Source organism: Passer domesticus, chromosome 14 (assembly GCF_036417665.1).
Source record: "Passer domesticus isolate bPasDom1 chromosome 14, bPasDom1.hap1, whole genome shotgun sequence".
Lineage (NCBI taxonomy): Eukaryota > Metazoa > Chordata > Aves > Passeriformes > Passeridae > Passer > Passer domesticus.
Genome location: NC_087487.1, coordinates 13,125,851 through 13,146,702, shown reverse-complemented (window position 1 = coordinate 13,146,702; position 20,852 = coordinate 13,125,851). Strand labels below are relative to the sequence as shown.

At 54.5% G+C, this 20,852-nt stretch overlaps 1 protein-coding gene and 1 long non-coding RNA gene across 5 annotated transcripts in view; one reads left to right on the top strand and one right to left on the bottom strand.

Annotated features, from left to right (window-relative positions):
- Positions 1–11,901, bottom strand: part of NTRK3 (neurotrophic receptor tyrosine kinase 3) — a 216,149-nt gene extending 204,248 nt beyond the window's left edge. For 2 of the 3 annotated variants that reach the window (XM_064389098.1, XM_064389099.1), the window contains exon 1: positions 11,285–11,547. In XM_064389098.1, the coding sequence (XP_064245168.1) occupies positions 11,285–11,532 (248 nt within the window). In that variant the 5' untranslated portion in view covers positions 11,533–11,547. Of the gene's footprint in view, positions 1–11,284 lie in introns of all 3 variants that reach the window. The other variant, XM_064389097.1, reaches the window with a different exon arrangement.
- A 2,087-nt stretch (positions 11,902–13,988) lies between these two features.
- On the top strand, positions 13,989–19,990 carry LOC135280494 (uncharacterized). Of its 2 annotated transcripts, none has more exons than XR_010347399.1 (4): positions 13,989–14,033; positions 14,218–14,356; positions 19,353–19,553; positions 19,700–19,990. It is a non-coding gene; the product is annotated as an uncharacterized LOC135280494 (long non-coding RNA). The 2 variants fall into 2 exon arrangements; XR_010347400.1 differs by having other exon boundaries at positions 14,027–14,107.
- The last annotated feature ends 862 nt before the right edge of the window (positions 19,991–20,852 follow it).

Genomic DNA, 20,852 nt, shown 5'->3' with positions numbered 1-20,852 from the left:
CAAGAAGGGACAAGATTGATCCTAGAAGTGCCAAAAAAATTGGGAGAATTCACTCAGACACTTCATCTCTTTCTCCAGACACTCCCCTATTTTGTAAAAGATACAAGAGGCCATATGCTAAAAAAATGCAATCCCTGCAGGATTGCAAACCCCAACCTCTTGCAGCACTGGGCTGCTCAGCACAGGGGTGCAATTATGGGGTACAGTCAGACTCATGCCACTAGCAGAGAGAGGGGTGGAAGGGAACAACTCCAAGCACTGACCACAGACACCCATGAAAGCATCGAGCACTCTCCAGCCCTGGCATGGCATAAAAGAGGTGAAAATAAAGTTGTGAGCAGCCTGCACAAAGCAAGAGAAGTTCCTCCCTTTCAGCCTGGGGAGAGGCAGCTTTGCAGCCCAGACAGGTCACACGGGACAATGTCCCAGTCTGTAGGAGCCCAGAAAACACAGGTGAGGACTCATCACAGCCCAGCAGATCCCACAGATCCCCAGCAGAGATACATGGGCAGCATCCCAAACAAGCTGGTCCCTTTATCCCTGTAAAACTTCCAGAGGGGCACAATAGCAACACCCAACTCACATTCTCACCAGAACCTCAAACAGCAGCAACACCACTGCCCCCCTCCCGCTCCCCCAAAGTTTGACTAAAGCTCAGGAGTATCTTTGCTTTTATAAATCTCTGCCTTTTAATGATGGCTTCAAGGCTCAGAGAAAAAAAGGCCCATTAAACTCACTGAATAAGTTAATGGGGCAGAGAGAATCCATTTCAAAGCCACCCCAGGCTATTTTCCTCTGGAGCTAAAGCCTGAATAAGCAAAAAGGAAAAATTAAAACTGTACAGTGCTTTGCCAATAAATAACCCCCAGTGTAATCTGCTACCAGGCAGGCCTCCATTTGCAGAGATAATAGGATGCAGATCAGCTGCAAACCACCTCCCCTTGCAGGGACCACCACCTTTTGATTGCAATTAACTGTGCTGAGGCAGGAGCCTCCATCTCCTGCCTGTCCCCTTCCACGTGCCTGGGCAGGAGGGAATGACACATCCTGCAGGAAATGCCAAAATCCAGCACTTGGCTCTGCAATTCCCCAACATCAATGCTCCAGGCACACGCCCCTGCTTCTCTGCCCCATTTTTCCCAAGCCCTCCCACCCCTTCATCCCTGTCTTCTTCTCCTCCTTCACCAGCAGCACTGTGGGTCCATCCCTTACTCATCAACCAGAGCCCACACACAGCTGCTCCTCCCCAAACACTTAAAAAACAAGTGCATGTCCCAGAGAGCAGAAAAAAATAAAAATCCCTGCTTGTAAACGTTGATCCCACTAGACACAGTTTGTTTACTATTTAATATTTAAAGATGCTAATTAAGTTTCTGAATAAATAAATCTATGCTCCCCCTGCCTTTTGAAAGGGATCCTTCTCTTGGGGCCAGAACATGCTGGGTGCAGGGCACCCTTCCTGGGGCAAAGCTTGAGGGTCCCACCACCATCCCTCTTGGAAGGAAGGGCTTACTGGCAATGCCAGGCTGGGAGCATCAGACACATGCAGTCCTGGAGGGGAGTACAGGCAGGACAGGGCACAGAGAGGAGGATTTCCAGGCAGGGGTCCCCATAGTGGTTTCTGTTACCCCAGGGGTGGGATCTCAGCTACAAGCAAGGAGCCAGGAGCTGTGTTCCCAAGGGCCAGAGGAGGAACCCACGAAGTGCCGGGGGTCACAGACACCAACACACATCCCCACAGCCCACCAGCAGCCAGCTACAGACACTCACATCCCTGCCAGCTGCCCAGAGCCAGGACAGGAACCCTCACAGCTCCTTACCTGAGAGCATCCCTGCTCCAGCTCCTCTCCTCCAAACCACCACGCAGCATCTGGCCAGGAGCAGCGACTGCTGCCTCCCTCACACACAGCCCCCACATCCAACATCCACAGCTCCGCTCTTCCACCTGATACCTCTTTAGGCTCTGCCTCTTCCAAATCTGCTCCTGCTGTATCCTGCACCTTGCCATTAACCCCCACAGTGCCAGCCCTGCAGAGCTCCTTGTTGCCCCTCCCTGCCCTCATCCCTGCACCGGTGCCCTGCCTGCACTCCTCAGGCTCCAGCTTTGCTTTGCTGGTCCCAAGGACACCCTTCAGCACCTGCCCCAACCTGAAACGAGGGGCACAACACCTCCCAAGGGAGCTGCTCTGATGCTGATTCACTCTGTGCTACTCTGCCCTCTCCCCTGCAGAGACTGGGACAGCACCAAGGTGTCCAGAGCCCATGTGAGGCTCAAAGGAAGAAATAGTCCCCAGCAAGATTCAGCTTCTCTGAACAGGCACGAAGAGAGCACCAGGAGGAAGGGATGCTCTCAGCAGGCTGGGGAGCTGGGAGCACACAGCATCCTTGACCCTGTGTCCCACTGAACTTTGCTTGCTCCACAGGCTGCTCAGCAGCAGCCACCAAACGGCTCAGGGCCCTTCACCTTACTTTTCCTGGGAAAATTTTGGCTGGGAGAGCACAGGCAAGGCATGAGACAGACAAACCCAGGATCCACCTCACTGCCCCAGAAACACTCATCCACATCCTGGAGGAGAGAGCTTTGGGGACAAGGGAGATTTTCCCAGCCACGCCAGTCACAGAGCTCCCCACAGGCAATCCCAGCTGTGCTGGGAGGGACACGAGGGATGCCCAAGGCCTGCCTGGGTTAGGAACAGGCAGGAGGAGGGCAGCCAGCCCAAGGGAGCATTTCCACAGCTGGGTCACAGACTGGAGAGCCAGGACTGCTTGTTCCCAGCCCAGGTCACTGCACAGCATTTCCTGGGAGAGCACGGGATGGGGGATGAGGCCAGGGCTGCTCCAGGAGCAGAAGGAAAGTCAGCAGCTGCAGGCACCCGAGATCTCCCCCATGTGGCTTCATGTCCTGGCAGGGTCAGGAGTTAGAGCCTGGCATTTCTGCAGCTCAGCTGAGCATTCATATTCCTAATTTATCCTGGCAAAACCCTGAGCACGCAGGGTCCTCAGCAGCACTCAGATTCCCAGCATCTGTTTGAGCATTTCCACATTAACATTTCCTAGTGGGAACCTCCTGGTGAGAGCTAGTTAAGGGACAGCCTTGCACAACCCAGAAGGACGGAGCCTTCACCATGCTCACATCTGCTCCTACTCGCTTCTCAGTCCCCCAGGGGCAGTGCAGGGCTGCCAGCAAAGGCACCAGTGCCCTGTCCCCTTCCCAGCACAGAGCTGCATGGGGGGCAGCACTTGGGCTCAGCCTCTCCCTGCATCCTTCCCTGGGATCCCAGGAGCATTTAGCTGTCACTTCAACAAGCACTGGAGTCAGGAATAAACACCCTGAGTTGTGCATGTGCTGTCAAACTCTCTGGGGAATCCTTCCTGACCTCTCTGCTCACTGCTGGGAATTTTGGTTTTAATTAAAAAGGCAGCTTTTATTTATGCAGACTGAAGCTGGGGGTGATGTCACATGCAGGTACAGAAGGGCACAGTCACTACCAGGCTCCATTTTCCACCATACCAAAACACTGGGTGGCAGCTGGAGGAAAGCTGGCTGTACACATGGCTCTGGCTTCTCCCTCAGCTCCTCAACTGCTACAGCACATGAGAACAAGCTGAAAATACAGCACATATTTTCTTGGTGCCACCCTTCCAGGCAAGCCAGCTCTCACACAGAGGGGAGCAGGGAAGGCACCCCAGTTCCTTGGGGTCTGGAAACCAGGTAGTGCATGGTGAGGGGGATACCCAAGGACACAGCACAGCAGGGTTGGTGGAGCTGCCCTGTGAGCTGGGCACTGATTCCAGTGCAGTGTTCCAGGGGGACTCCAGAGAGATTTTAGTCCCCCTTTCTTCAACTGGAGTGAAACCCAGGCCCTGAGCAGTACCATGGCCCTCACCCATGAGCCATCACCCACTCCCCAACACACACCCACCCAAATGTTGCCTCTGCCATGGTGCTGGGGGTCCATTTGCTGTTGCATTGCAGGACCACAGGGTGTCACAGCCTTTCCATCATGCTGGCAGCCCTTGGCAATAGCCAGCAGGGAAATAACCAGCCCCTCTTTGGCCAGGCTGCCAGGGAAAATGAGATAATCCCAGGAGCTGCACACGGAGGATGTGACAGGGTCAAGGCCAGACTCCTGCCCTCACTCAGCCTTGCTCTGTCTCACACCAGGCTCTTCTCAGCCTCCCTCCCTTGGAGGAGGACATGTGATCTCTTTACCTCCCTGACCTCCATCCAGAGCAAAGAACATTTTACCTATTCTGGAGACCCTCAGAGACAGCTCTCAGCCTGTGCCCTCTTGTCTCTGCCACCAGGATTTCTCCATGGACCTCTCTCATGCCTGCTAAACACAACAGGACCGATAGAACAGCCCTGTTTATCCCTCCCTCCATGCTTGGGTAAACCCTGGCCAGTGCTGGGCTAAAGGATCTCCATCCTCACTCTGCTCCTCGCAGGCCAGCTCCACCACTGCTCCATGCCTCCTCTTCCCCACCAGTAAAATGGACAGAGCCATCAGAGGCTTCCCTGCAGGATCACAGCCCAAAGCTGTACAGAGGGCAGGCCATGGCCCGAGCAGGCACGGCTTGCCCAGCAACACCTTCCCACTGCACTGCTTCGGCTGGCCAATACCATCCAAAAAGCTGCAAATCACCTCAATTCACAGACGGGCTGGGGCTGTGTCTTGCAGCACTGCTGGAAGAACCGTGGGTAGGTGGGGATGCACTGACCACATTCTCCAGCACCTGCACAGAGAAGAAAACCACGACCCAGCAACCTGCTCAGCTCCATCCAACCATCCAACAGCGGTGTGTGCCCGCACAGGAATGGGGATGCCGAGTTTGGTGAGCCAAGAGCAGCACGGGCACCCACGGCAAAGGCTTTCCAGCGTGGCAGCGAGCAGGGGGTGACGCCGAGCCCCCGCAGCCCCGGCGCTCCGTTGCGGCTCGGAGCCGGCCGTGCCACGCATCCCGCATCCCGCATCCCGCATCCCGCATCCCGGAGCCGCCTGTCTGCCGCTGCCGCTTGCCCTCTAGCGGCACAGCCGCCTTCAGACGGGAGCAGCGGAGCGGAGGAGCCGGGGCTGAGCCGCGCTCCGGCCGCCCCAGCGGGCACAGGGTGCAGGCTCGGCCGGGAGCTGTGGAACATCCACCGGGATGCGCCTTTGCCAGCGCTCCTGCACCTGCAGCCTCAGCCCGGAGCGGCTCCTCTTTGGGGGTGACGGGGACAGCCCTGTGCCGCCGTGGTGATGGTGCTGCTGGCGTGGTTCTGGAGAGCCACGTGGGGTGAGCGAGCTGCTGGTCCTCATCTCATGTGGGCACAGAGAGCTGCGAGATCCAAGCACGGCACAGAGTGCAGCCTCTGGGCACGGAGCTCGCCCACAGCAGCTCCTCGATGACAGCTTTGCTGTGCACCCCTTGGTGCAGAGGGGGAGCAAGGGGATTTGGAGAAAGCAGAGCCCACAGGCTGCTGTCAAACACACCTGCTTGGAAAGCACCTACAGCACCTGTCGAAACCCATCTGCAGGAAACACTAAACTACTGCTATTCCACACTGCCTGGTAGTAACACTCCGAGGTACAAGCACTAGTAACACTCACTTTAGAAGCCTGGCAGGCTCAGGGATTGGTTTATTTCCCACTTGTCAGCAGCCCCCTAAATGGGATCCACCAAACCCAGCCACAAACTCCAGGACAACACGGAGCAGGACAAGCCAGTGTGCCAGGGTGGCACTGGGAAGCATCACCAAGCTCAATCTACCTGCAGGGCTCCCCAGAGGTGATCCCATGGGACATCTCAGGGACTCTTTGGGAGGTTCATGACAGGGCTCAGCATGGCTGGGTGCATGGCTGGTCACAGGGCTGTGAGAGAGCTCAAGCAGCCTCATGCCAAAGCACATGAAGATGCTTTGCTTCACAGGGGTAAGCTAATAATGCAAAGCAGACCCAGAGAGCTTTCCCTGACAGCTCTACAAAAGCCCTTAGACAGAGACAACACCTCCCTGAGCCACCAAGGACAACATGGCAGTTCCTTCCTCAGTCTCTTCTTCCTCCCATTAAACATCTGTCCGAGACCTGAAACACCTCTGTCTCACCTCTCCAATTGTAAGGAGACAAGCCATCAGTCAGAACCAATTTAGACCTCTCCAAAACCTGCATGACATGAGGACTTGGGACAGCTCACATGCACCCTGAAACCATCTGGGCCACCAGCTCCTCCTGTCTGGCCAGCACCTCAGGCCCCATGTTTGGCTCAGAAAAAGTCTGGGAAGTGCTGGCAGGCACCAAAACTGTCTCCTTCCTGAAGAAATACCTGACATCACCTGTGCCCGGAAAGCGCCTCTCTCCAGGATTGGTCAGCAGACACATCGACAGTAAGAGCAGGGCAAGGAGCCAACAGCCAGCCCACAGGAAAGGGGGAGGACACAGATCAGTGCTCCTGGCTTAACTCACCTCTAGAGCACCAAGACCATATTTCACAGCCCAACTCTTTGTCTCAAATATCTCTGCACCCTTTTCTCAAATCTTGGTGCTGTGCCTGCCTCCCCCATCCTGATGTCTTTCAGGATAGATACTCTGCATGAACAAGAGCCCTGCAAATCCAAGATGGATTGAATTAAGGACCTTTTTGATCATCTCTGGAGCATCCAAATCCTCTGGGACCAGGAGATGGGAGGCTTTGGGAATGCAGGGCCCTTCATCTCTGGAGAGTAGTAGTACTTGAGGCACGCTGGGCACAACGTGGCTGATTCACAGAGAGGAGAAAAGTTTGTGCCTGTTGTCTGAAGCAGAGCAGTCAATAATTTGAGCATCACAGGAGCTTTTCCCATGTTTGTTTGGGTCACCAAAGCAAGTTCTGCTCCCTCCAGCCCTTCCAGGTAGAGGCCTGCCCTTTCCTTCTTGCCTCCTTCCCAGACACGGGCACACACAGCTTTCCCTGTGCCTCAGCTCTCCCCACACCAGCAGGGAAGGGGTGCTGCTGCTCCCTGCACCCCCTCTCTCTCCCCCTCTCCACATGCTGCCAGCTCCCGCGCAGCGAGTGGGGGCTGCGCTGCCGCTCCCCCCGCAGCTCCCAGCGCTGACGTGGCTCTCCCACCCCCGGCCAGGCCCACGGCACGGAGCGGATGCTGCCACGGGCTGGTGGGACAGCCCGATAGGAAGGAATGGAAATGCTCTTCTAGTCTGTGGAGGAGAGCAAGATGCTTCCTCTTGGCCCTGCCAGCGAGACCCAAAAATCCCACCGTGCTCCACAGAGGAGCAACCCAGCCTCCTCTTGGGCTGCTCTGAATTCATCTCACCTTGTTGAAAGCAGCTATGAGCTGCACAGATACACCCTGACTATCCACCCATCCAGCATGTTTCACCAGAAGAGCCCCCATTCTCCCTTGGCAAGGCTGGGTAAATAGAGAGGCTCTATAAACCGGGGACATCTCCCTACCTCGAGGGAGCCCAGGGGTGACACACGCCGGCCACCACCGCCTGCCTAGCAGCATCTCCGCAGTGCCATAGCAACAGCTGAGAAGTAGGGAGGCCCAGATGGCAAACTCCTCCGTCTGTCCTTCCCCACGCACGGTGCCGGCGCACGCAGGCGCTGCCCACGCTGCCAGGGGGTGAGTCCCCGGCACCCCGACACGCGGCACCCTCCGGCCAGCCCCGTGTGCCAGCCAGCCCCCCGCGGCGCCAGGGCTGGGGACACGCCGTGACAAACACACGTGTGGGGGTGGAAAGGGGTTCTGTGCCGCAGGAACTCCGGGATCAAAGTTCTGCCCGTGCTTCTGGTCTTGCGATGAGTAAAGATCCATGTCACAGGGGTGAGCGTCTCTGTAAGTCACACCTGGCTGGGGACACAGCAAAGGCCACGCAGCTGCACGGGAAAAGGGATGGCATAGACGTGCCCCAACCCCGTGGTGACCTCTCCTGAGATTGGGAGGGGAAGTACAGAGCATGATTCCAAACAGGAGCCATGTCAGCCAGGTCCAGCCAGCTCTCTGGCTAGGGAGGGCTGCTGGCAGCTCACAGGGCTCTGTGTGCATCTCCAGGGAGGCAACCCAAAATCAGGTAAGTGTCTGGGCATGCTGGGAAAGGGCAGAGGGATACCAGCCAACCCCACGTCCTCCTCATCCATCTGAGGGCAGGAGCCTCCTGTCTGTCCCCTGCCTCACTACTGACCTGGCACCACCTGGATTTGCAAGGTTGTGTTTTACTGTCCCCTTCAGCCCAGCCAGGGCAGGAGCCACCCAGCCCTGACTTTTACCAAAAGGAGGATGTGTGGGAAGCCAGAAGCACCAGCAATTGAAGCAAAAGCTATTCCTTTGAAGGGGCAACAGGAGACTCGATGGTGGGGTACCACACTGAGGTACCCACAGGGCTGCCCTGCCCCACCATCCTCTTGGGCAGCACTACAGCCTGGTTGTTTCCTGTTTCTCTTCTGTTTTCTTTGCCTCACAGGGCCTCATCAGCCCCTGAGAAGTGATATAACCCGAAGCTCCTGATGGCTCAACCCAGTGCTGGGTTGGGGTGGGCTGGCACGGAGGGGTCTTGCCCTCCCTTGAGGGGGTGACATGGGCAAGCCCTCCAAGATGGCTATATTGGCTTTTTAAACCAGCTCTCTAAATGGGCTCTGGCAATCTCTCATCAGCAACACTCAAGCCCTGATTTGGAAGCTGAGCTCTCTTTTGGACGTGAATAAGGCTCTGCCTGGTCACAGTGTTGTTTCACCACCCCACACTCCATTTGCTTTTTCACCAGCTACAAGATGGAGCAGCGACCACCACCTTCCCCTGGGCCTGAGGGGAGATTCCAGCTGGGGCACTGCATCCCCCAGCCACTGGCACAGGACTGAGCCTCCCCTGCTCACCCCAGCCCCGTGGGAGAAGGTGCTTTTGCCCACTGGCTGCCCACCAGCTGCCTAACGAGGCCAGGTCCCCGTGAGCATGGCAAGCAGGGGGAAAACACTGCTCCTTGCCCAGCTGAATCAGACTCACATGCCAGGAGTGATTCAGCCATGACCAGGCTAGGCTTCTAGGCACCCTCACCCCAACGCCCATGATGTCAGGGCTGGCAAGGAGAGGCCTGACATCAGCCTGAAAGGGTGCAGGACTTGATGCCTTCCGCACAAGAGCATGAACGTGGTTCAACTCTGGCTCCCAGCAGTGACCCCTTTGCTGGGAAGCAGCCCTGCCACATAAATCATCCCTCTGCTCCCATAAGTATCTCCCATAAACCAGCACTGCCTCCCCAGTAAGCACAGACCCTTGTGGAAAGTTTTCATCCATGCAGTCTCAGCCCCTGAGAGCATTTTGGGGTTCACCCCAAATGTCCTGTGCCTCAGCCCTCCCAAGCCCAAAAAGGGAGGCACGGGTCCAGCAGCGATGCAGGGGGTGAAGGAATGTGCTTTGCTCAGTGTGAAGTAGAGAGGCATACGAATTCCTGCAAAAACTGGCACCTTCTTCTCCTTCTCCAACTTAAGAGAACCTCCTTTCCAAAAAAAATACCCAATATCTGTTTCTGGAGTTGTCCATTTAGGTTTTGGGGTTTTTTTTCCCCCACGCCTTTTTACAGACTGCTTATCAGCATTTTTCATTTTCGAAGCAGTAAAGACATTTTCTGGGCACAAAGCACTCGTGTAATACTACCTCTCACAGCAGTTCAGATGTCTGTGCATCTGACAACGCACAGTCGCTCACGCTGGTGGCTTCCAAACCCTTCCCTGCCTTTCCTGCTGCTCCCCGGCCCCCAAAGGGTTAAAACTAAACCACAACAAACAGCGAGCACAGGGAAAAAACACGAGTTTCTCCGACTTCCCCAGCATCACCCTCATCCCTCCAGCATCACAGGGAAAACACTCCAGCACCACGACGCAGGATAAATATGGGGCAATTGGAAGGGGAGTGTTACATTAGCTCCCCCCATCTACTTTCCCCATTCCTGCTGTTTTTATGGAGGTTTTCTGGGGAGGGGAAGGCAGGGCTGTGGATTCAGGGTCAGTGACCTGCTGGAAACCTGCTTGGGCATGGCATGAACCCGTAAGCAAGCGGGGAAAGCAGCTCCCGTCATCTTTACCCAGCAAAGGTGATGAGCAGAGCTGCGAGAGAGGCACCGCAATTACTCCATGGCTCTGCTGCAATTGCACTGTGACCAAATAAAACAGCCTCAGGAAGAGACCCAAAGCCCTCTCCCTCCATGCAACCGTGCCATCGGGGTGAAAAAAATTAAATAAATAACCCTCCATTACTCATTTCAAACCTTGCTGCATTTCACTGCCAGAATAAAGGATTCCACCTCTTCTCTGCTCAACTCCCACTGGCAACTTGCTCTGGGGGCTACATTTCCCTAAATGCTCACATTTCAATTAGCATTAGAATAATGAAATGGCTCAGAGTTCATCTCACCCAAAAATGTACTGGAAAATAAAGAGCAGAGATTGGAAGCAATGAGGAATTTTTTTCTCACACACACAGAGCATGATGGACTCAGAAGAAGGAAAATATATTCCTTTCTCGACTCCACACTGATGAGATTAACATGGGCTTTGCTAACTGCCTCTCCAAACAAGGATAATGCAACTTCAAGTTGATTTTCCAGATAAACAAGCATGCAAACAAACGCAAAGTGCTCAACTAAAAATATCTCGCTGCTCCGATGCTTCTCCCCACCGCCGCCACCACCCCGAACCTAAAACACACAAATCCTATCGCGGCACCACGACGAGTTACAAAATTACAACAATGTGAATTAAATAAGCTACTTAAGGAACATCTCACTGTCCTATTTTTTTTTTCCTCCTCTTAAAAATGCGAAACCGCAGATCCCCAGATACACTCAGCCAGGGCAGGGAAGGGAGCATTTTCTGATGTGGGGATGTAAAAAATAATGACATTTTAACTGGATACAAAGTCTCAAGAAAGAAAAAACAGTCCAGAACTTGCTTTTCTTGCCCAATTTGGGTAAATATGTGTCGGTGTGTGGCTGTGGCGTCCCCGTTCCCCTTGCAGAAGCAAACAGTTAAAGGAAGCAGCAGCTTTAGCATCTTTGCCTGCTGCTCTCTCTCCTGCTAAGGAATCAGATCTCATTTACTTTATTCCTCTTAAGCCTTGGCCAAACTGTTGCTGGGCTTTTTATGGTTTTTTTTTCGGGGGGGATGGGGTAAGGGAAAAGCCAGATCTGCATCCTCTGCCCGGGGAGCCGGGCTGAGCCCAGGCAGCGCAGCGATGCCGGGGGCACCTGAGCCCCGCACGGGCAGCCCAGCCCGCAGCCTGCCGCGGGAGGGGGAGCCCGGGGGGACCCCCACTTACATGGAAGTGATGTTCCTTGAGATGTCCGTGATATTGATGCTCGTGTTGCCATTGCTGCTGCCTGAATCCTGCCCTTCCAAGAGAGGGAAGAGGTTCCCATCATCCGGCTTCTTGCAATTGATGTCTGTCTTGCTGCAAAGACAATTAGCAGGGCAAGCCAGCACCGAAAGCAGATAGTCTCCCCAAATGCTCCAGAGCAAAAAAACCCTCCAGAAAGTGCACTTGGTAGGGCAAAGAGAGACATCCATCTCCGATTGCTGCTTCTAAAAAAGAGGAGGAGGAGGAAAGGGGGGATGGAGGGAGGGGAAGGGGGGGAAAGGGGGAAGGAAACAAAGACAGAGGGAGGAAAAAAAAAAAAGAAAAAAAAAAAAAAAAACAACAACAACAAAACCTCAAGCGATCAGCTGCAAAAATCCTCCAGCAGATGAAATCATGCTGGCAGCTGGCTGGGAGAGGCTGTAATTCCCGCTAGGGCAGCGGCCGCGGCCGCGGGCGGGGATGGATGCATGCCGGCCCGGCCGCCCGCCGCTCCCGCAGCCGCTCCGGAGGATCGCAACGGGAGGCTGGGGAGGGAGGGATGGGAGGGGAGGAAGGGAGGGAGAGAGGCAGCCGGGGAAATAAATAAATAACAAAAACGGTGCGAAAGTCACCAAGTCCCACCTACTGGGCAGAATTAAAATTGACACACCTGCAAAAAAAACAGACAGAGGGAGAGGAGGGGGCGATCTCCCCTTCCCATCTCTTCCCTCCCCCGGCCTGGCCAGCCCTGCTGCGGCGGGCACAAAAAGCAGGGGAGGAGGAAGAGGAGGAGGAAGGCTTGCAAAGAGAGCCGGGCTCCGCAATAAAAAGGATTCCCCACCCCCCTCCCTCTCCGCTAAAATCAGTGTAGGAGGAGGGGGGGAGAGAGGGGAAAAACCCCACTGCTGGAGCCCAGCTCAGACCCAGGAGCCGAGAAAAAGTTGAAGCTGGGGTTAAATTTGTGGTGGGGGAGAGCAGAGGGGCTTTGGCTCGGCTCCTGCTTTCTCCAGCTCTTTTGGAGGACGATGCTGCCTTTGGCTTGGTTGTTGGGTGGGTTTCCCCCCCCTCCTCCCCCAACCCGGACATAAGGGTGGAGAGGAAAGAGAGATTAAACTGAACTGGAAGAGAATAAAAGCCAGTGTGGATTACAGCAATTTAAATGGTTTTTTTTTCTTCTTTGGAGGATCCTAGCGAGAGGCAGCTCAGACGGCTGAGTGTGAAAAAAGCGACTGAAGAGCATCCAGGAAGGACTTTCTAGAAAAGATGCACCCCCCCCCTTCCAGCCCCTAAAAAATGCATTGGGGACCAAGGCGGCTGCCGGGAAGCGCAGGCAGGAGCACCCACGGTCGGGGCTCCCGTCCTCCCTCCCCTGGCTTCCCCCTTCCCTCCTGCAGCAGATTCTGCAATCAGACATGCAAAAAAAAAAAAAAATCCTGAAAGAGGAAGACTGAAGTGTTGAAAAGGCTGAGCTCAGAGCGCCGAAATGGCATCAGGAGAGCAGTGAGTGCGAGCTGAACAGCAGAGCGAATTAAGATGCATGGTGCATTTTTGGCAAGCACAAACCCAAGCAGATCAGAGCTCTGCTTAATTTGCTCTGCTTTTCCACAGCGCTTTTCTGCATGCCTTTTTTTTTTTTTTTTTTTCCCAATAGTTTCATGTCTCTGCTCCTCTGCACAGAGACAGAGCAATAAAGGGATGGTGCTGCAGGCAGGAGCACGGGCAAAGGGAGGAATTACAGGTGTAGGACTCCACGTATTTCAAGGGTCTACTTCTGCCAGCAAAGTGCTTTGCACAAGGAGGAGAGACAGCACTGGCTGAGCCAACACCTCCAGACTGTTACCCACCCAGAACCATCCTGCTCCGAAAGGGGCAGCGGGATTTGGAGGGAAAGAGGGAAAAACTCCACCACAGTGAGAGGATTTACAACTGGGATCCATGCACCCATGGGACCCTTGCAGGGAGCCCGTGCCTGCTCTTGCTCCTGCTTGGGCAAGTCCTCACCCACTGCTGCCTAGCCGTGTCAGAAGCCCTGGGAGTGTCAGTGATGTGCAAGGGGGTGCTCATTCCAGGGCATCAGTCCTGCTCCCACGGGGTCTTCTGGGGTGCCAGGCAGTTTCACCAGGGCTGCTCCTGCCAGGGCTTCCAGGGGAAGCAGGTACATTGGGCTAGAGAAGAAATATTGAGCTGGGGGGGCTTTTTTTTCCCTGAGACCCACCTCTTCTGAATTACCAAAGTGAAACCTCTGGAGCAAAAGAGGTCACTGGAGTTCCTGGAACTGCAAGAAAGAGGAGCACAGGGGAGAATTTTGTAGATTCCCACTCCCATGAGAAGCATCTCCCATCCAGAACACCAGAGAGGAAAACACCCAAGCATATTTTCTACTCCCTGCCTCAGTTTCCCCCCATGTATCAGAGAGATGCCGTCCTTGTGGCTCAGCCCTGTGACCAGGCTGCAGAAGGCACTGATGGAAGGCACCATTTCACATTCCCCTGCCCATGGGGAACACTAGGCACCCCACAGTGCCCATGTGGGCTCATCCCCCAGCAGTATCAAGGTTGTCACCCTGACCCCAAAACCAGTGCCCAGGATGACACCACGGCTTCCTTTAAACTGCAGCTGGTGTGAGGTCACAGACTCTTTGTGGCACTTGACATCAATCACCCCATCCCATACAAAACCAGTGTGAGGCCATCAGCATACCCTGGTGTGTCACCACGGGGTAAAGTCACAGGTGGGGACACATTCAGGGGACACACACCCACCTTGGGCACCCAGTGCAGTGCTGCAACACAAAAAGGCTCTCCTGTGAGCAGATCAGCACTGTCACCTGAAGGAAGTGCTGTCACCTGGAGGTGCCAGGGTGGCACTGCTTGGCCGGGTTGCACACATGAGCACCCTGTCCCTCTGTCCCCCAGGGTCACCCCTTGGCCTGGAGCAGAGTACAGCTGCTAACAAAGCACAAACACAGTCAGAAGGTTGTCGGGTCTAGTTACCCACGTTACCCTCTGCTTGCAAAGCCAAGGTTTAACCCACAGAACGCTGGGGACGTCTCAGGTGAGCTGTCCTGCGTGTGGGGACACAGGAGCCCACCCAGCCCCATGGCTTTCCCACCCTGCTCTGCCACCTGGTGTCAGGCAGGCCCTGCTTCAGCAGCTGATGAGAAGGTTTGTGCCAAGCCACGTCTTCCTCTGCCACCAAGAGATAAATCTGAGGAAATGTGGCCAGGCAAAGCAGGGGAATGGGATGAGCAGAGCACCCAGTCACCCGAGGGCAGGGGGGAGGTAGGCAGGAGAAAGAAACTGAGGGATTGTTCATTCTTGGGGGTGCTGGCTGCCAGGGGGATTGGTGAGTTCTCTGGAGGAAGAGAATGCAGTGACAGCAAAGTCCCTGCCACAGAGGGAAGATGAGCCAGCACTAGAGCTGGGTGACCCCTGGTCCTGCTTCCCCTGCTCAAAGCCAGCCCCCCTCACCTGTGCATGGACAGAGAGGAGCTGCTTCCAGCCAGGGCAGCGCTGCCATTTGCACACCCAGACCCAAAAGAGGACAGGGATAGTTGGGAGCTGCCCCTGGTGGGAACACGTCATTCCTGCTTCCAACCCTGCCTCCATCCCTCACTCCTGTCCCTGTGGAAGAGGGAGGCAGGAGCAGGGCATGAGTGATGGGGCTGTCAGAGCACAGAGATGGTATCTCGAGCAGAGGCCTTGCCGTTATTGCTGTGAGGGATGCTGGCAAATTGCTCTTTCAAGAAGCCTCTCCATGAAGAATGAAATCAGTGCTTCCTGTGAGAACTTTGCCCCACAGGGGCTCAGGGGCTGGGTTTCCTCTGGCCCTTGGGAGCCTCCAGAAATTTCAAGGGATGCACTTGGCCAAAACTAAACGCAAGTTCCTCTGCAGAGAGCTCTGCCCCATCCCAGCTGCCCTCTGCATGGGGGCACATGTTGCTACTGAAACACTCATCCCAGACAAAAGAGCAGAGCTAGGAAATGCCTGAGGAGCTCCTGACCACAGACAGAGGTGAAGACAGCTGTTTGGATTTTGGTTCTACTCTTCCCACCCACAGAGCTGCCTTTACCCTCTCACTCTCAGGCCGGCCATCCCCTGGGGACAATTTTCCCCTTCCCACCCGGCATCACAGCTAAAGGCTGCCCAATGCCCTGCTGGCCTCCCGAGGCCTGCAAACAGCACAGCCCCTGGGGGCAGGACCGGAGAGAGCTCCGTGGTCCGATATCTGCTCAGTCATCACAAGCCCAGGCATCCACCCGAGCCTCTGATCTCCGGATCGATCCGGCAGGCCCGCGCCGAGCTCGCTCCCTCTTACCAGAACACCACTCCCGCTCCCTGAAAATGATGAGCTGACATTTTCCTAGCCCCCCTCCCGTCCAGGAGGATCTGCAGAGGTGCCGGCAGCAGGAACGCTTTGCACGCCTCTGACAGGCAGCCAGCCCTGTGGGGCAGAGCTGCTGGGCAGGCGGGGAGTGAGCTCTGACAGGAGAGGCAGGGAAAAGGGCTTTGTGCCCTGCCTTGGGAATCACCTGCAGGTTCAGGTGCCCCTTTGCAGAGAGACCCCAAAAGCTACACGCTGGAGAGGGTCCAGCTTACGGAGTGCTAGTGCCAGCTTTCAGGGAGGGATGTCAGGGTGTGTTTGAGGGCACAGCATCACTGAGATGTGCTGCAGGAGGAAAATAGAGCCAAGAGGCATTTGCCTCTCACCTGAGCTGTGCAGGAGCACGAGCATCAAAAGTGTTGCTCCCTGAAGCAGAGCTCCTTGTTCCCACCACCCTGGGAAATGGTTGGAAGCATCTTTTGATCTGATGTCTGCGTTGCTTTGCAAGTGCTGGGCAGGAGGACCCCTGTGCAGCAGGGAAGGTCACATCCTGAACTTGGGTCAGCATGGCCCTGGGATCCTGCAGGAAGGGCAGCAGGAAAGGGGCCAAGGAAAGGTGTGTGGGACATTCGTTAGTGGGCAGTGACAGCTGTGTGATGAAAGGTGAAGGTCTCAACTCAGGGACATCACTGCAGAGCAGCCTGTGGTAGTGGACTCCTAGCTTGGGTTGACCTTGGCCATGCTGGGGACACGTGGGGACAAGGGCAGGATGAAGCCATTCCTGCTGATGTCCTGTCCATAAACTCTACAAGGCTGATAACAAAGTGTAGGGAAAAGCATCTGTCTGAGAACTGTTTGCTCAAATTATCAGGAACGAAAAATCAGGAGAAAACATATTCAAGTGAGGTCTAAAGAAACAGCTCTGTCACGAAGATAACAAATACTGCTGTGCTTGCATTCAGTGTTGGGACCTGAACCAGTCTCCCACCTAGGCAACTCCTGAATTAATGTGCCTAGCCAGGGAAAAGGGCTGGTCATGGCTGCAATGTCCAAGATGTGGTCTGGGGAGGATGTCTGCAATTAAATTTTTAAAAAAAGAAAATACTGAAATGAAGGTCTTAGAAAGCCCAAGGAATAGGGAAAAAAGAGTAACGTGGAGCAGATTATAGCTGCCATCAAGGAATCAAGTCAATGCTTTGATCTGGCAGCAATGCTCAGCACAGCCAGTCCCTCTCCAGCCCGAGAAAAGAGGAGAATTCTGACACCGGGATGGGGAAGCAGGGGCCAGGCTGCAAAGCCTGAGGGCAGCTGCTGGGAGAGGGATGGGCAGGGAGCTGCAAAGGAGTCCCAGCAGGCACTTGAGATGGCCATGCTGCAGGCAGATAAGGGGAATTAGAGCCCCAGCATTGTTGCTCTGATGTCCTGCCATCTGCAGCTCTCTGGGGCATTTTACAGCTCAGAGCCACTGGCCTGTGGGCACCAGTCAGGGAATTCCTGCTGTGAGTGGCTGGGACAGGCAGTCAAAGACACAACCCTTGCCAGGGCAAAGGAGCAGAAGCATCCATCAGGTTCCCCCATGATTTCCCCCAAATCCAGTCTGTTCATTCAAAAATCCCACATTCTGAAGTCAGTCTCTCAGCAGACAAGTGGGGTATTTGGGACTGCAGTGGGGTCACAGAGTGCCTGAAATATCTCACGCTGCAGGACCTCAGTGTAAGAAAAATTGCTCTAGGTTTTAAAACTAATCAAAATCAATTGATTAATTAGGCCACAAGCCTTCAGCTTCTTTTCAAGCATGTTTTTAACAACAACAGGAAGAGCTACATCCCTGCCAAGTCCTGTTCCCTTGCATTGTGAGGTTCCATCCAAATATCCCGATCCTCCAGCCAGGCACCTGTGCCCCTGGGAGCTTCCCTTGAGAACCACTGCCTGGTTCATGGAAACTTGGGCTGCCACTGACCTGCTGGGGAGGAAACTACAAAAGGAATATTGTCCATGACACACACCTCATCAGAGAGGTAACAGTGCTCATCTCGGGCCCTTACCAAGCCTCCAGGTTGAATCACAGCTCACTGGAGAATTGATTCCTCCTTGCCCTGAGCTCTTCCCTGCACAAGGGCAGAGAAACATGTTCCATATCCCCATCCACTCCTTTGAGGAAGCTAAATTGCTTTCAAATAAGCTCCCCAGCCTGTTTGTGCTTCCAAGTGTGTTACTGAACTTTTTTCCTGGGGAGTTTGTTGGGTGCCAGAGCAGGGTTAAGCAGAGAAGAAACTAATATAATACAACTCTTCATAAAATTATTTATCACAATGTTTTTGTAGGGTGCTGCTTTCCCAAAGAAATCTGTAAACCCTACACAGGGTAGGGAAGGCAGTTTTTACCTAGTATGCTTCCCAAGCACCAGGGGGATGAGGGACTTGCAGCCCCCAGAGCTGACTGGGGAGATGGCTGTGGCCCCAAAGGGGCACCATTTCAAAATTCTCTGCTATGCCTCTCAGCCCAAGGAGGAGCTGGGGCAACAGCTGCTTGAAATGGTCATTTGGTCCATCAGGAAACCTTGAATCACTTTAAAAGTCTCCTCATCCCATAATGAGTGCAAGTGAGACATCTGGTCCCACTCCCAACCCACCGTGCAGGGAGAAGTGACCTTGCCAAATCCAAAGGAACCAGGACTCACAAACCCTGGCTTGGCCAGCAGCCCTGGGCTGACAAAGAAGGACTCTGCCCCATCCACCTCACCTCACTCTGGAGAAAAGCAAGCAAACACAGGCTGCTCCCCCTTGGCAGCTGGTGGCATCTGTGTTTTCCTACTTTGATGCCTCTCCAGCATCACCTGAAGGCTGGAGCTCCTGGAGCAGAAGGTGACAGGCTGGCAGCAGCCCCAGCAGTAGGACTGTGCCTCTGAGCCCTCCTCTCCAGGCACTGCCACGCTTGTTTCTCGACATGGGTTTTGCAGAGTCATTAACAACCCCACTAAGGCAGCATCTCATCTCTCCCTGCCCAGGGATGACAGCAGCAGGGGCTCAATGCATCACTGTGTCTTGATCCCTGTGCCAGACGTCCTGGGCACACACTGGGGGCTGACAGCACCTTACAGGAAGGGGCATTGCTGTGGAGAAAGAGCTCTCAGGAGCTCTGCTCACCTGGGGAGAAAGAGGGGCTTGGAGGGGGGCTCCACAGGAAAGGAAATAAAGGAAAGCCCGTAATTGTTCCCACAGCACTGGGCTAAAGGGGTTAGCCTGGGAGACCCTGGGGCACACAGGGGTGTTGGTGGGATTGTCCTAAGGTGGGGCATCAGGTCCCCAGGTCAAGCCCCTAACGCTGCCCTCAGCCACAAGGGGAACCGAGGGCAGGAGCCTGGTGTGTGAGCCTGGTGTGTCCTGCCAAAGTGTCTGCAATAAACAGATCAATAATTAAGGGAGGATGTACATTAGCCTTTGAACACACTCCAGGTAGAGCTTATTTTAACCTTCCAAGGCAAGTGGGGTGTGGGGTGAACAAAGGTGGGGGGCCTGCAGTGAGGCTGCAGGAGGATGAGGTGGATCAGGGAGGAAAATGGAGGATCAAGAGGAGGAGGGCAGGCAAGTTGCAGGATTAGGGACATACGTGGGAAGCAGCCAGCTGGGGGAACCATAGGGGGCCAAGGAAAAGAGGGCTGCAGGCATTTGCAGCAGCACGCCAAATAATTGCAATGATCTCTCGTGTTATTTTGGTTGGTGACAGGAACCAGCAAGGTCAAACTCGAGGTCCCTGTGCTCATCTGGGACACACTGCAGGGCAGGAAAACAGTGGAGGACACCAGCAAGTCCTGAAGACATCTGGACACCCGTGTCTGATTGTTCTTCACCCTGGCACCTGTATCACCTCTGCTCTGACGCATCTCATGCCAGCAGGGAAAAGCCAAAGCCTGAGATCTCAGTGCAGGTAAATCTGAAAGGGGTAAGTGCCCACACCTTCCAGCCCTTGGCTGAGCAGTTCTCAGCCCTGAGCAATTCCCCCATCACCCCACAAGTCGGACAAGAGGCCCTCCCCATCCTGCAGAGAAAGGCTGACATGATTTATGCCTACAGCACATCCAAGCTTGCTTGCCACAAGCTTCTGCATTTGGGCTAGTGCTGGAAACCACACAGGAGCATCAGCTAATGTGAAACACAACCCACCTTCTCAGCGGGATGGGGTCTCCAGAGCCCATCTTCCCATTCCCCCCTGCCCAGCACCCACTCCCCCTGCCAGGCAAGGCTGTGGTTTGGGATAGCCAAGCACATCAGCAGTGGAAGCCAGCAGCAGCATTAACCAGAGCCCTGCCAGCCATGCTCCTCCCAGGGAGCTGGGGAGGCTCTGGGAAAGCCCTGCAGAGAGCTGGAGACAGATCTGTCCCAGACAGAGCTGATTTGATCTCCAGTCCCAAACAATCTTCTTTCCCCCTAGCAAAGAGCTTCAGCAATGAATAACTATCAGTGAAACACTTGTGATGCAGTTCAGATGAGTAAAATAAATAAAAGTGATTAATGACTGATTAAATATTAAAGGTTGGCTTTATTTTTTCGAATACACAGAACACTGCACACAGCTGGAATCTGGAGATGGACCCTGCAGGTGAAATGACCAAGGAGCCCTGAAATGACACCAGGTTCTCCCTGGTGCTGTAATGAGGAGCATCTTGAGGAGACCTCTGCTTCCCACCATGGCAGAGGTGTGCCCAGCAGCCATCTCATGTGCAGATTATTCAGATGGAATTTCTGCAATCAAAGAGATAAGCTGAGCCTGCAGACCAGGCTGTGCCAGCCTGACCTGTCTGTGCACAGACCTGGCTGTGCTGAGCAGGCAGATTCAGCAGCAGCTGTTTCAATGTGCTGCAGGGTTCCCTCACCCCCTCACCTCCTGCAGTGGTGTGTCAGAGCATCTAACCAAGTTATGATAAATATTTCCACCTATTGCTTATTAACACTGGCAAGGAGAGAGCTCCTTGTCTCGCTGGTCCTGCCACAGGAGACACCACCACATCCCCATCAAAACTGCAGGAAAACAAGGTTTTGCATGGCCCAAAGTCCAAGTCCTGTGCCTCAGACAGAGAAACCTCAGACTGAGCAACCAGCAAAGTTTCATGCAGGGAAAAGACATGAAGAGTGCATGACTTCACAGACAGTTTGCATTGGGATGAAAAAACTTTTTTTTTTTTTTGTGGAATAATCCCTTTAGCATCATCTGGTTCTTTGCTCCATC